The sequence below is a fragment of the Nicotiana tomentosiformis genome, chromosome 2 (genome assembly GCF_000390325.3).
Source record: "Nicotiana tomentosiformis chromosome 2, ASM39032v3, whole genome shotgun sequence".
Classification (NCBI taxonomy): Eukaryota; Viridiplantae; Streptophyta; class Magnoliopsida; order Solanales; family Solanaceae; genus Nicotiana; species Nicotiana tomentosiformis.
Window position 1 is genome coordinate 78281504 of NC_090813.1, and position 15727 is coordinate 78297230.

The 15727-nt window shown below is 37.9% G+C and overlaps 1 protein-coding gene across 1 annotated transcript; it reads left to right on the top strand.

Annotated features, from left to right (window-relative positions):
- The first annotated feature begins 10235 nt into the window (after positions 1–10235).
- Positions 10236–12536, top strand: LOC138905115 (uncharacterized). The gene is made up of 2 exons (XM_070193618.1): positions 10236–10864; positions 10961–12536. The coding sequence occupies exons 1-2, from the start codon at positions 10236–10238 to the stop codon at positions 12534–12536; spliced, it is 2205 nt and encodes a 734-aa protein (XP_070049719.1).
- Positions 12537–15727: the final 3191 nt, after the last annotated feature.

A 15727-nucleotide genomic window follows, 5' to 3' on the forward strand; every position in this document is an offset into this window, starting at 1 on the left:
TCCCGCCTGAGATATGGTTGGGTCTGCTGGAAATAAACCAGCCTCATTCATAGATCCATGAACCGTAGCATACGGCCCATGACCTCCTGGAATCCTGGTGCAGACATGAAATCCACCGGGACTGGCTCTGCTACAGGTACCTCGCCCCGCTCCTCAATAATAGAATCCTCTACTGGATCCACGGGTGGCATAACTGGAGCAACTCTGGGACGTCCTTGTCCTCTACCACGATCTGGAGCGCTCTCTCGGCCTCAGCCTCAGCCTCTAGTAATAGGGGGAGCAGCCCCTCCAGGGTCGGGTACATATGTTGCACGCGTTCTCACCATCTGTGAGAGAATAAGAGAGAGATACTTAGAATAACATCAACTTCACAATAGGAGATGGAGAAAGAGTAGTTTCCTAACACCCTATAGCCTTTCGAAGATAAGTACGAATATCTCCTCACCGATCCGCAAGACTATATTAGGCCTCCACATAACTTGTGAGACCTACGTGAACCTAGTGCTCTGATACCATGTTAACACGACCCAATTTCCTATAGGCCGTGATGGAGCCCAACGTCGCCGCTAGGCTAGCCAACAGTGAACTAACCGTGTATCTACTCTTTTAACATTTTTGAAATAGTTGATTTTTAATTATTACATAAGTAAGAGATGAGAAGATTTAATTAAATAAAACGTAACAAATTGTAAGATCAAGTGTAGTGAAATAAATACTATAAAATCATTAAGTGTCTACTAGCAAAATTCGAAGACCTGGTGTCACAAGTGTATGAGCCACTAGTAGAATACACAAAACACTAAACTAATGTCTGAAATAAAGTAGACAGAAAGTAAATACAAACTAAAAATTTCGGGTGCTGCAAAACGGCTCGGAAGGCAGCTCACCGCTAAGTCTCGATGTATCAGGAGTGCGCACTGGGATGATGTCCAGATGCACCCGCCTCAGATCCTGCATGGTTAGTGTAGAAGTGAAGCGTGAGTACCTAAACAACATGTACCCAGTAAGTATCTAGTCTAACCTCGAAGAAGTAGTGACGAGGGGTCGACTTCGATACTTATTATGGGCTAACAATAAAATACCAAAATTTTAAATAAGCATGAGTTATGTAAACAACCATAAATCTCCATAACAAGCGATAAACAAATACTTCTTTCACTGATAATAAATCCCAAATTAATTTCCATTATTTAAATAATTGTAACCTCTCAAGCCAATAAAATCATATCAAGAAGATTAGGCTCCAAGTATTGTTACACACGATTTATGCCGAGGTCGTACGACCCGATCCAAAATATATGTATATACTGTATGCACTGCCTAGGATCGAACGACACGAACCATAGATGCATCTATTAACCTGCCGAAGCTAACGGCCCGCTCCCATGAGAGTAGAGGAAATTTGCCTCGCCAACGAAAATACTTGCGACGCGAGTGGACATAGATTTCTCAAAGTTATTATAAAATTCTTCCATTCTTCCCCACACATAAGAAATTTGAATGAGAGACTTTAAATCTTAAAATCCTTAATCTCAACTCTAGTTAATACATTTAATATGCATGACCAACATAATAGAGCAAACAAAGCATGGTATAAACCTAAGACTACCCGGACATCACATGGAATATAGCTATGCACAAACTCTCGTCACCTAGTGCGTACGTAGCTCCCCACACATATAATTCACAATAAAATACACCTAAGGGGATGAGTTCCCTCTTACAAGGTTAGACAAGAGACTTACCTCGTTCTCAAGCTCACTCCCGATCCACAAATATGCTATAAATCCTCAACTCATTGCCAAATGACCCGAAACTAGTCAAATATTATATAAATAAATCAATATATGTTCCAAAGTTCATAATTTAACTATTAGAGTGATTACCCAACCCAAATTAGAAGATTTTCAAAATTTATTCCCGAGCCCACGTGCCCGGATTCCGAAAATTTTCGAAGAAAGTTGTTACCCATAACCTCACGAATTCAAATATATAATTTTTACTTAATTCCCTAACCATTTTCATGGTTAAATCCCATTTGTATCAAAACCTAGTTTTTTCATCTAAACCAATAATGTTCAATATTTTACATGTTACAATCTACCCATAATCTATGTATTTAACTTACTTTGTATAGAAATTACTTACCTCAAAGTGCTAGGTGAAACCCCATCTCCATGAGGTCCAAAATCGCCCAAGAGATGAAAGAAAGCGAGCCAAAATGGCCTAAGTCCCGCATTAAATGGACCATTTTGCCTCCAGCGATTTCGCACCTGCGGTCACTGGGGCCGCATCTGCAGTACCACTTATGCGGAACAAGGTCCGCTTATGCAGAATTCCCCAGGCTCAGCGTTGGTCGCTTCTACGGACGTGATCCCGCATCTGCGGTCAGGGAAGCGCTTATTCGAAATTCTCGCACCTGCGGCTCCTTATCGCAGAAGCGAGTTCGCTTCTGAGCACTCCCCTTCGCTTCTGCAGACCACTGGCCAACTGTTACCAAGCCGCTTCTACGGCCAAAATCCCGCACATGCGGCCAAAAGCTCGCAGGTGCGGGCACACTAGAACTGGTGTACCAGCAGCCCTTGTGAGTCCAAGTTCAATCAGGGCGATGCCCGGATTGCACCCGAGGCCCCCGAGGCCTCGCCTAAACATTCCAACAAGTCCGTAAACATGAGACAGACTTGCTCAAACCCTCGGAACGCGGAAAATAATACCAAAACTAAGAATCATAATCCAACCCGAATTGAATCAACTTATGAACTTCAAGTTCTTTCCACTTACTCCGAACGCACCGAAACATACTTAAACTACTCTAAATGACTCCAAATTTTGCGTGCAAGTCTTAAATCACCATACTGAACTATTTCCAGGCTCGGAATCCCAAACAGACCTCGATAATACCAAAGCCTACTCTAAACCAAATTTAAAGAACTTCAAAACCTTCAATGTTCCAACTATCAATATTATGCGCTGAAACGCTCCCGGGTCATCCAAAAACCGATCCGAATATACGCCCAAGTACAAAATTATCATACGAACCTATTGGAATCGTCAAATTCTGATTCCGAGGTCGTTTACTCAAAACGTTGACTCAAGTCAAACTTAGCCCCTTTTGGCCAACCTTAAGGAACCAAGTGTTCCGATTTCAACTCGAACCTTTCCAAATCCCGGACTAATCATCCTCGCAAGTCATAAAATAGTAAAAGAACATACGAGGAGTCTTATTTAGGAGAACATGGATCTATAAAGTAAAACGACCGGTCAGGTCATTACAGAAGTATACTATTGTAGTATATTGTATAATATTACAGTATATTTTTTATTATTTTTGCATATTATTATAATTTACTATTGCAGTATATTATATATTATTACAGTATACTATTGCAGTATAGCTGTACACTCTTATAGTATAGTGTATACCGTAACAATATACTATTGTGTAACTGTGTTCTTCTTTAAGATTTCAGTTGAAAAATTTATTCTCAAGTACCTCAAACCAACTCCAATTTGACCAAATTTCACCATGAACTTCCTGAAGGTACTATAAGCAATATATTACAACACTCACTTCGAATTAAACATCAAAATAAAATTTTAAATTTAGGAGCTTCATGCTCAATAATGGTGGGTCTTCAAACACACAAAAAAAATTGATATGGGAAGCTTAATATATAATCACAACAACACATGAGGTCATAAATACAAATAAATACACACAAAAAAAGTATTTGAAAAAAATAGTACTTATAGGAAAAGATAAATTTGAAATATACTAATATAAGAGTGAAACTCATGTAAAATAATATGAAAACTTGTCTTTTAAAATTTATATAGAAAATTCTAAATAAAAAGTTTGAGAAAATGGATGGGTTTGTATTGAGTTTTCATCATCCACTAAAAAGACTAAGCTATGAGTGTTTTTTGAAAGGGAAGGCAACGTTTGGGTGTGGCTATGTTTGTTTAGAGAAATTGAAAAGACAAAGGGGATTGGGTAGGCCGTGTAAATAGTTTAGGCTACATATGTAGGAAAAGTAAATCATTTGGGTTTGGGTATAAACGAGTAAATAATTTGGGCTTAATGTGCATAAGGTGATAATTTCTCTATTTTTTTATAGGAAAAAACGTTTTGATATATTACATGCACGTTTTACAAATTAACTGAAAATAGTAGAATTGTGCTTCGTTAATTAGGTTAGGTTTGACTTTTAATTTAAATTTTGATACGTGTTACTATGAAATTTATTAGTTTTTAAGAATGAGCGACAAATGTGGTAATTGTTTATTCGTAAACGGTATAATTGAATTTGTAACGTGGTTTATAAACACATGAATTAATTTGATCCAAAAGTATAAAATAATCACGTAACAGAAGTAAGTTAATTAAAACAAATTAGAAGAAAACACAAACCTGATTATGGCCTGAACTCCTCCGAATGCAATAACAAGAGCAATATGAAGAGCTAAAGAAAGAATATTGTTTCTTTGAATAAGAGCTAGTTTTGCCTTTTTACCCCATACAATATTAACGAGTTAATGATATCGTGTTTCATCTATAGTTGTATCTCTAATTAATATTCTCACTTTAAACTCATTTAGAAGCTCCTTTCAATTTATTATTTGTGCCATTCTTAATTATTATATGAATAATAATATTTTCACTTGAAATAAAATAAATATAGCTCTTTATCCAATCATTTTCAGCAATAGTGCATCATTGAAAAGAAAATACGAATATCTGTATTTTGAATACACAAGCTGGATAGTCATAATCTATCTGGATTCTTTCGACAAAAAATATGACATTCAAAATGGCGCCACACTTTCTTTTTCATTTTTCCAATTAAAGTGACATTATTTGAAATGTGATTATTTATATAATTAGAGTCGCCACTTGGGATAATTATTATGGTGTCCTAAGTCACCGGTTTATTTTAAAATCCCAAATCGAGAAAATTGACTCCGTTTAAGTCTGCAAAACCAGAAGACCGGGTAAGGAATTCTGTTAACCCGGGAGAAGGTGTGATGCACTCCCGGATTCCGTAATTTTAGCACAGTCGCTTTTAATCATATCTGATTTAATTAATTGTTTAATTACGTATTTCAGAACCTATGTGTATTTTACTTTTTACCGCTTTTAATTGTGGCGTTTATGGATTTATCTTTGAAACGGATCACATGTGCGTGACTCCATTTTATTTAGTGCGCTAAAATCATGTCACGCGTACATGTACACAATTAATCATGCTTTATTAATTATTAAGATTGTTTGACCAAAGTCGCGCGAATGCATACTTTACCTTTAATTTGGAAAATTATAACTATGTCACGCGAACGTGTACATAATCACGATAACTAATTTGTTAATACATGCCTAAAGCATACTAGTGATGTTCATAAGTTGTTTCCTAAGGTTTGGGGTTGTTGTGGAGGTCATGGTTTATGGATATTAATTTGTGGAAGAAGTACGTTTATGTAATGACCCGACTCGTCGTTTTGAGTATTACAGCCATGTTCCCCTATTTACTGCTCCGTTTGTGCTTTTATAGCTGTTGTATGACTTATCGGGTTAGTTAGTTCGAGTCCGGAGAGAATTTAGAGTGAAATGAGATACTTAGTCTCTTAAATGGAAAACTTAAGTTGGAAAAGTCGACCAGATGTTGATCTATAAGTAAACAACCTCATATTCGATTTCTGATGATTCTAGTAGCTCCGTATGGTGATTTTGGACTTATGAGCGTGTCCGGATTTTTTTTGGAGGTCTGTAGTGGAATTAGGCTTGAAATGGCGATAGTTGAATTTTTTGGAAAATTTGACCGGGGAGTTGACTTTTTGATATCGGGGTCGAAATCCGATTCTGGAAATTTAAATAGTTTCGTTATGTCAAATGTGACTTGTGTACAAAATTTACGGTCAATCGGACGTGATTTGATAGGTTTCGGCTTCATTTGTAGAATTTGGAAATTTCGAAGTTCATTAGGCTTGGATCCGTGTGTAGTTCGTATTTTTGAAGTTATTTGAGGTGATTTGAGAGTTCAACTAAGTTCGTATTGGGATATAAGACTTGTTGGTATGTTTGGTTGAGGTCTCGGGGACCTCGGGTTGATTTTGAGTGGTTAACGGATCAAGATTCGAAGTTGAAGAATTGCTGAGGATTTGCTGGTTCTGGTGTAATCGCACCTGCGGAAAAGGGCTCGCAGGTGCGATGGTCGCAAAAGCGAGGGTCTTCGCAGGTGCGGTGCCTGTTGCGCAAAAGCGCGACCGCATGTGTGGTCCTAGGCATCGCAGAAGCGATCTGGACTAGCCAAGCTATTCTCGCAGAAGCGAGGGTCACAGGTGCGACCTCTTGACCGCATCTGCGAAATTGCTGCGCAGAATCCTTTAAGTTCAAGGGTTCGATATTTTCACTCATTTTCGGATTTTGGAGTTCGGTTTGGGTGATTTTGGAGAGGAAGTTTTTCACACAACTTGGGATAAGTGTTCTTGACTCCCTTGTGATTATATTTCATGAATTAATCTTCATTTTTGGTGTAAGATTATCGAATCTTCAAGAGAAATCGAAGGAAATTCCTATAATTTCATAAAATAATTTTTTGAGTTTTGAATATCGATTTGGAGTCGGAATTTAGTGAAATTTATATGGTTGAACTTGTAATTGGATGGGTTGTCAGATTTTGTGAGTTTCGTCGGATTCCGAGATATGGGCCCCACGGGCGATTTTTGGAGTGTAATTTCGGATTTTGTGGGAAAATATTAGTATTTTGATATGGAATTAATTCCTATAAATTGTATGGAGTGAATCAAATTTATTGTGGCCGGATTCGAGCCTTTCAGGAGTTGATACACGTAGGATGGGATTTCTGGAGTATTGTTTAGCTTGCTCGGCATTAGATTCGTCTTGTTCGAGGTAAGTACCTATTCTAATCTTGGAGCTGAGGGTATGAACCCTGAATATACTCAGTCATATTCATGTCATTACATATCATATCTCAGCCTTTGTGTTATTTACTAATACATCATATCATCATTTTCGGGCTATTATCATGGCATTGTGAGCCCATGAGAGAGAGGCTGGAGAGATTGATGACTGTGTGAGGTTGAGGGCCTGATTGTGAGGATAATTATGGGATCGGGCTGCACACCGCAGCAGGCCATATTGGCTTTATATACTTTATTATTATGTGGATCGGGGCTGCCCCCTGCAGCAGGCCTTATAGGCTTTATTATAGCACGTGAGTTGTCCGTGCGGATACATATATTGATACTATAGCATGTGAGTTGTCCGTGCATCACGTGAGTTGTCCGTGCATATTATAGCGCTTGGGCTGAAGGAGCTCCTCCGGAGTCTGTACACACCCCCAATGAGCACAGGTACCTACTGAGTGCTAGTGCCGAGTACGAGTGCAGAGCGATTGGGAGGATTGAGTGACTGTGAGGACTGAGTGACTGGAAGGACTGAGTGAAATGATACTCTGCGAGTATGCATATGGTTTTATCACTGAGTTGCATCGCATTGACATGCACACTTGACATACATGCATAAAGATGCATTTTTCTCATGCTGTACAGTATCGCGTCATTCATGACTCCTCACACATATTGGCATACAGGCATATTGATGCATTTTCCATTGGCTATGTGGAAAGAAAATGAAACATCTTATTTACTGTTGAAAGGAATTTTGAAAAAATTACTATTTTCAGACTTACTCATATTTTTGGTGATTTTCGGCAAAGGATTTGAGTTTTACTGTTATACTTGAAAAGTTTATTTTCCGGAATTGTATACAAACTGAGCATTCTATTATTGAGTTATTACTTGTGCTGCTTTAAATTGTATTGTTATGAGATGTTATTGGTTATTAGAGTGGACTCTGACATTGGTGCAAGCTCGTCACTACTTTCAACCTAAGATTAGGTTTGTTACTTATTGAGTACATGGGGTCGGTTGTACTCATACTACACTTCTGCACCTTGCGTGCAGATGTTGGCTGCTGATGATGCTGTATTTGACGAGAGCTGAAATTGAAGACGTACTTGCATTCTGGTTGTAGCTGCCTCTTGTTTATGGTAGCCTTAGAATTATAAGAATCTGTTTATGTACATTTTGAACAGATGATAAATTTATTTCATACCAGATTTGTAAATTCTAATCTTAGAAACTCATGATTTGTACTACCAGTCTCTGAGGAGACAATAGAGTTAGTTAAATATTATTTGAATCAGATATTTATAAATTAGCTTACCTAACGGGTTGGGTTAGGTGCCATCACGGCTAGTTGGATTTTGGGTTGTGACAGTTTATTATGGAAGGGTGGCCTAGCTATTAATATTGAAGGCCGACTCATACATTCTTGAATTACCTTTAGAAGACTTAATGAGAAATTAGAAAAGAATAGATTAACAAAAGAACACAACAATATTAAATTATCTAGCAAAGGAACAAAGCAATATTAAATTATTGATGGTAGGTTATAATCTCATATTTTAGTCGATTATTACATTCCAATTTATTGCACTTTAGTTGAGTTTGAGCTTTAATCGATAGTGTTTTGCACTAATTGTGTGTTTTATGCCTTGTAGGAGTAATTTTGAACTATGTAGATGTTATGAAATGAATTCAAGTGCTTTGAAGATTTGAAGTCTGAGTAAAAACCCAAGGAATTAAGTCGGGATCGTATTCGGGGATCAACGGATGATAGTTAAGAACGAACGAAAAATCGAGGAGGCATATTGCGCAGTGTCTAGTAAAATGCACATAACTCTTCGCTCGGAACTCCGTTTGGGCTCCACAATATATTGTTGGAAAGCTAATTCAAAGGGCTATAAATTTTATGCTTTACGTTATTTCAAAGTCCCAACAGAACAGGGTGAAAAGTGCGCGAAAAATGTGCGGCCGTGCACTGACCGCGCATATGGGGCAGAACAGTGTGAAAAGTGCGCGGCCAAGTGCGCGGGCACACTTCCAGGTGCACGGCCGCGCACGTCCAACTCCAAAAAAGTATACTTTTTCGCATTGGAGAAGGTATATTTGTTTGGGCCCGACCCTACTTGGTATATATACATGGAAAAATGGTATTTTGAGGACTTTTGACATAATTTAGACCTAAGAAAGCTAAGGAGAAGAGGGAGAAGCAAGAGCACAAGGATTTCACCATTCATTCTCACTCAAGACAAGGGTTTGGATGTTTTATGTTTTCCTTTTACTTAAACTTAATTATGATGAATTTCTCCATATCCATGGAGTAATTCTTCTTAGGGATTGATGAATTTGGTATTTTGAGAATTGTTTGTGGATATTAACTCTAGTTTTATATATTGAATCGTTTTGGGTGTTTTTATTGCTGCATATATATTCACTTATTTATGTAATCTAAAGAGGCATAATTTGCGATGTTCTACATTATCTTATTGGTTGAATTCATTGATTCTTGTTAGTAATCGAAAGAGGCTAGTTGAATTAATGTTTAGACCTAGTTAGGAGGATAATCGAAAGAGGTTCTCCTAAGGATCAATCCACTACGAATTCTTGCATATATTCACCAAACTTGACTTAGTTCATATCGTAAGGTTGAGACTTAATCGAGAGAGGAGTTTCTACAGATTGTTTGAACATAATAGAGTGAATTCGAGAGACTTACTTGAACTATAGAAGTGAAGTAACTAGAGTTAATTCCCAAACAAGTATCTTACACCTATCCAATTAACCCCTATTTTCTCCCTTTGATATCTTCTTGCTTACTCTTGTTGCGATTGTCATTAGCCAATAGTTTAGACTTTTAGTAAATTTTAGTTTTAAATCACACAACTCTAAATTGTTGATCATCTTGGATAGTAATTAAAACTAGAAACTACGAAAACACTATTTAAATTCAATCCCTGTGGATACGATATTTCTATACTATATTCGGTTAGCGAGCATAATTTTGTGTTATGTTTTTAGCTCGTCAAATTTTGGCGCCGTTGCCGAGGATTTGCAATCAATAGTGTTTGAAATAGTTTGTAGTGCTAATTCAAGAATCTTTGTTTTATTTTAATTTTATTTTTCTCTTTTTACGTTTGGGTGTTCTTTGACTGCGCGCATGCTACAAGTTAGATTGGTGTATGACCCGATCTTCTGGGAAGGAATTGCAACTATACGAACCAGAAATCGAGAAACATCTGCGACAGTTGAGGAAGGAAAGAAATCTCTTCGAGAATATAGAAACGGTTGGGCAATCCTCAACCAAAGAAAAGATGGCAGGAGATGATGATAATGTTGATTTGGCTGCGAAAGAGGCAGTCCAACTCAGAGAGAAAACTGCAAAAGATGCTGAAGAAGCAGCACTCAGAGGTGCACAAATTGCTTATGAGGAGGAGAGAGCTCGAAGAATAGCTCAGAATCAGCCCGTGGGTGTAGACCAATTCAGAAACGTAGCTCCCGACCAAGGGAGACCACTTGGTGATTATGCTAGACCGGTATACAACCAAGGTTTATCAAGTGTGAGACCACCTCCAGTTGCAGCCAATAATTTTGAGCTGAAGCAAGGGTTACTTCAAACCCTCCAAAACAAATGTGTCTTCAAGGAAAAGATAAACGAAGATCCAAACAATAATCTAATGGACTTCGAGGAGATCATGAACACCTTTCAATACAATGGTGTGTCACAAGATGCAGTGTACTTAAGGGAATTCCCTTTCACTCTGAAAGATGATGCAAAGCACTGGTTTCGAAGCTTGCCCCAAGGATCAATTAGAACATGGGAGGAGATGACCTCAAAGTTGCTTGCTAAATATTTCTCCTCAGCTAAAACGAGCAAGTTTATAAGAGAAATCCATAACTTTTGCCAGAATGAGACTGAGACGGTGTTTGAAGCATGTGAGAGGTTTAAAGAGATTGTGCGAAAGTGTCAACACAGCGGAATTGAACTCTGGATGCAACTCCAGGATTTTTAGGATGTATTGACACCTACTTCACGCAGGACATTGAGCAATGTAGCTGGAGGTCCATTGATAAAGAAGACTCTAGAGGAGATAGTCACTATTCTAGATAAGTTGTATGAAGATGCAAATCAGTGGCCCTCGGAGATTGCTGAAAGAAGAAGATCAACTGGTGTTCACCAGGTTAATCCTAACACATTTGTGCAGGTACAACTTGATGCCATGGCAAAAGAAATAAGGAAGTTAACCTTAGCTTCAATACATAATGAGCCTCATGCAGCATGTGATATATGTGGAAAAGGATACCCTACTCATGAGTGTCAAGCTTCAATGGAGGAAGTTAATGCTGTGGGTAATTACAATTTCAATGCAATGGGTCAGAAGCACCCCGTTGTTTCATGGAGTTCACCTGGGGGTACAACAAATTCATGGAAACAAAATAACTCCAGATTTCAAGGACCTCCTGGTTTTGTGAATCAGCAGAGGCCGCAGTTTCAGCCTCAACAACCAATTCAGTCTGGGTTAGAAGATCTAATGAAATCCTTTATTATCAAGACTGATAAAAGATTAGATGCTCATGGGGCAGCTATCAAAGAACTTGGGATAGGTTTGCATAATTTGGAGAGACAAGTGGGACAAATTGCAACTGTATTATCTGAGAGGATCCCAGGTACTCTGCCTGATGATACTGAAAAGAATCCCAAAGAAACGGTAAATGCTGTGACCTTGAGAAGCGGACAAGTGCTGAAGGATCCCACTCCAATTCAAAAAGAAGTTGTGCATGAAAAAGAAAGTGGGAAGGAGCTGAAAATTGAAGATGATGATAAAAAGACTGAGAAGAAGAAAAGCAAGAAGGGAGCTGAGAAAAAGAAAAAGGAGGAAACTTCAATAAGGGAGGACACTAATGAAGAGAGTAAGCACATGCCTGCTCTACCTTTTCCTCAAAATCTCTATAGAGAAAAGCTGGACAAGCAGTTTGAGATATTTCTAGATATGCTAAGACAGGTTAATGTAAACCTGCCATTCACTGATGTTCTCTCACAAATGCCAGCTTATGTAAAGTTCTTGAACGAGATCCTTACAAAGAAGAGGAAGATAGAAAAGACCTCAGTGGTCAAGCTCACAGAGCATTGTAGTGCAATATTGCAAAATAAACTCCCACAAAAGTGTGGAGATCCAGGGAGCTTTACTATACCCTGCTCTTTAGTTACTCTTAACTTTGATAAATCTTTATGTGACTCTAGTGCCTCAATTAATCTAATACCATTGTCTATTTACAGGAAACTGGAGAAGGAGATTGGAGAGATAAGGTCGGTGCCAATATCTTTGCAGCTGGCAGACCAAACGACTATAACACCCGAGGGGATAGTAGAAGATATTTTGGTGCGGGTGCATAAGTTCATATTTTCTGTAGATTTCATAGTGGTGAATATGGAGGAGGACAAAGAGGTCCCCCTCATCCTAGGAAGACCATTTTTAGCAACGGGTAGAGCTATACTGGATATACATGATAAAAAACTCATGCTTAGAGTGGGTGAGGAGATAATGACGCTTGAGATGAATGTAGCAACTGGGGTGAAAAAGGAGAAGCAGCTGCAAGTGTTGAGTAGAAGGTGAAGAGTTCAAAAGAGAAGGCTCCAGTGATTGAGAAAGACAAGTGTGGGGTGTACCCCAAAAAGGTTGAGAAGAAGCTGTCTGCATGGATGTGTGCACTAGTTCGGGCACGTGGAATGAAGCCCGACTTTGATTCAGACCCCGACTAGAGATTCGGGGAAGTTTCCTCTACTTTTATGATTTTTAATTGTGTGTCATGGGGACATGCCACAACTTAAAGTGTGGGGTGGGGGATATTTGTATGTTGCATGTATATGTGTTAGTTTTTGCTTTTTAGTAGTTAGAAAAATATTGAAAATTCATAAAAAAAATTAAAATTTTCGTCTTTTCCTGATGATGGATATCATTCGACGGGTTTCTTGAGGGAATTAAGTCGAAAGAAAAATACAAAAAGATTTTCTTTTGTAGTTAGTGTATGAATTCCCTCTTGGTTTTTCTTTGTACTGCGGTTCTTTTCCAAGGGTTTTGTTTGAACCAGGTGTAGTTAGTTTTTATTTTTGTTAGGTGTAAGAAACCTTGTGCTTTAGTTTGAATTGAAATCAATATTTCTTGACTTGGTTATGCCTTGAGAAGAGTGAGTGCTTTGGTTGTGACGCTTAGGCTCATTTTTTGACTCTTGTGTAAGTACCTTAAAGTATATGACTTAACTTTACTTAACTGCTTTGACTAGAGTGTCTTGATGAATCCAATCTTGAGTGAGTTATGTGCCATGTGTGTGTGAGGTTTGTATGATTCTATGCATTGCATTTGATGTCTAGAACTTGCCCCGTGTATTTGCAAAACGATATAGTAGTTTAGTCAGTCTTGGAAATGCTATAGGCATTTTTTTGTTGAGCCAGCAATATGTTTTACCCACCTAACTGTTATGTATCTTAGTTAACCCCTTTGAGCATGTAATCTTGTTTCTTTGGTAACCACATTACAAGCCTTACCCTTTTGTTTGAATTGACCATCTATTTGAACCTTGTACCTCTCATGAGCACTTATAATGAACTTTGTAAAAGTTAAAGTGTGGGGTGGTTGGGTTGGCTTTTGAGTGGAACTAATGAAACAAGGAGAAATGTGCACTTTTTTTGAAAAAGTAAAAGCCACTTGAATTGAACAGGAAAAGAAAAAAAAATAGTTGTATTATTGTGAACGAGATTCATTGATAAGTGGTAACTCTTGATGTAATGGTGCTTAAATAATTTGGGGAGTTAATGCATGTTGATGTCAAGGTGGAGTATGGTTTGACATAAGTGTGGGGTTTTGAATGTCAAAGTATATGCATTAAAGTGCTTAGGGATGTGTAGTCACTCTTATATCTAAATGTATCCTACCCGTTCCGCAACCTACATTACAACCAGTTAAAAGTCCTACTTGATCCTTGACTGAATGAGCTCAATTAGTAGAGTAGTACACTACGGGCAAGCCTATGGTGCATCTTTTGTGGCACATGAATGTCGTTTCTGAGAGTGAGTGAATTCTTTCTATCTTGAGTTCCTAATTGTTCTTGAATTTTATTGTTTGTGGAACTACTCTCTATTGTTGTGTGAGGGCACATGATTTATGAAGGAAAGGTAATGTTATTGACCTCTATGTTAGAGTAAGTTAGTGAGTTGTGAATAATGCGTGGAACTTGTGAGTCAAATCTTGAGGTGAAGATGTTACACTATTGTGCTTAGTCTATTTTAAATATTCTTGGTGTGATGAGTTAGGAGAATTGCTTAGTAAGGTTGTGTCTATATAAAGTGTGGTTTGATTGCTCGAGGACGAGCAATGGTTTAAGTGTGGGGTGTTGATATTAGGCTATAATCTCATGTTTTAGTCGATTATTGCATTCCAATTTACTGCACTTTAGTTGAGTTTGAGCTTTAATCGCTAGTATTTTGCATTAATTATGTGTTTTATGCCTTGTATGAGCGATTCCGAGCTATGTAGATGTTATGGAATGAATTCAAGTGATTTGGAGCTTTGAAATATGAGTAAAAGCCCAAGTAATTAAGCCGGGATCGTGTTCGTTGATCAACGGATGATACTTAAGAATGAACGAAGAATCGAGCAGGCATATTGCGCTGTGTCTAGTAAAATGCACATAACTCTTCTCTCGGAACTCCGTTTGTGCTCCACAATATATTGTTGGAAAGCTAATTCAAAGGGTTATAACTTTCATGTTTAACGTTGTTTCAAAGTCCTAACAGAACAGGGTGAAAAGTGCTCGGCAAGTGTACGGCCGTGCACTGACCACGCATATGGGGCAGAACAGTGTGAAAAGTGTGCGGCCAAGTGCGCGGACACACTTCCAGGTGCGCGGCCGCGCACGTCCAACTCCGAAAAAGTGTACTTTTTCGCGTAGGAGAAGATATATTTGTTTGGGCCCGACCCTACTTGGTATATATACATTGAAAAATGGTTTTTTGAGGACTTTAGACATAATTTAGACATAAGGAAGCTAAGGAGAACAGGGAGAAGCAAGAGCACAAGGATTTCACTATTCATCCTCACTCAAGACAAGGGTTTGGATGTTTTATATTTTTCTTTGACTTAAACTTAATTGTGATGAATTTCTCCATATCCATAGAGTAATTCTTCTTAGGGATTGATGAATTTTGTATTTTGAGAATTGTTTGTGGATATTAACTCTAATTTTATGTATTAAATCGTTTTGGGTGTTTTTATTGCTGCATATATATTCACTTGTTTATGTAATCGAAAGAGGCATAATTTGTGATGTTCTGCATTATCTTATTGGTTGAATTCATTGATTCTTGTTAGTAATCGAAAGAGGCTAGTTGAATTAATGTTTAGACCTAGTTAGGAGGATAATCGAAAGAGGTTCTCCTAAGGATCAATCCACTACGAATTCTTGCATATATTCACCAAGCTTAACTTAGTTCATATCGTAAGGTTGAAACTTAATCGAGAGAGGAGTTTCTTTTGATTGTTTGAATATAATAGAGTGAATTCGAGAGAATCACTTGAACCATAGAAGTGAAGTAACTAGAATTAATTCCCAAACAAGTATCTTACACCTATCCAATCAACCCCTATTTTCTCCCTTTGATATCTTCTTGCTTACTCTTGTTGCGATTGTCATTAGCCAATAGTTTAGATTTTTAGTAAATTTTAGTTTTAAATCACACAACTCTAAATTGTTGATCATCTTGGATAGCAATTAAAACTAGAAGCTACGAAAACACTGTTTAAATCCAATC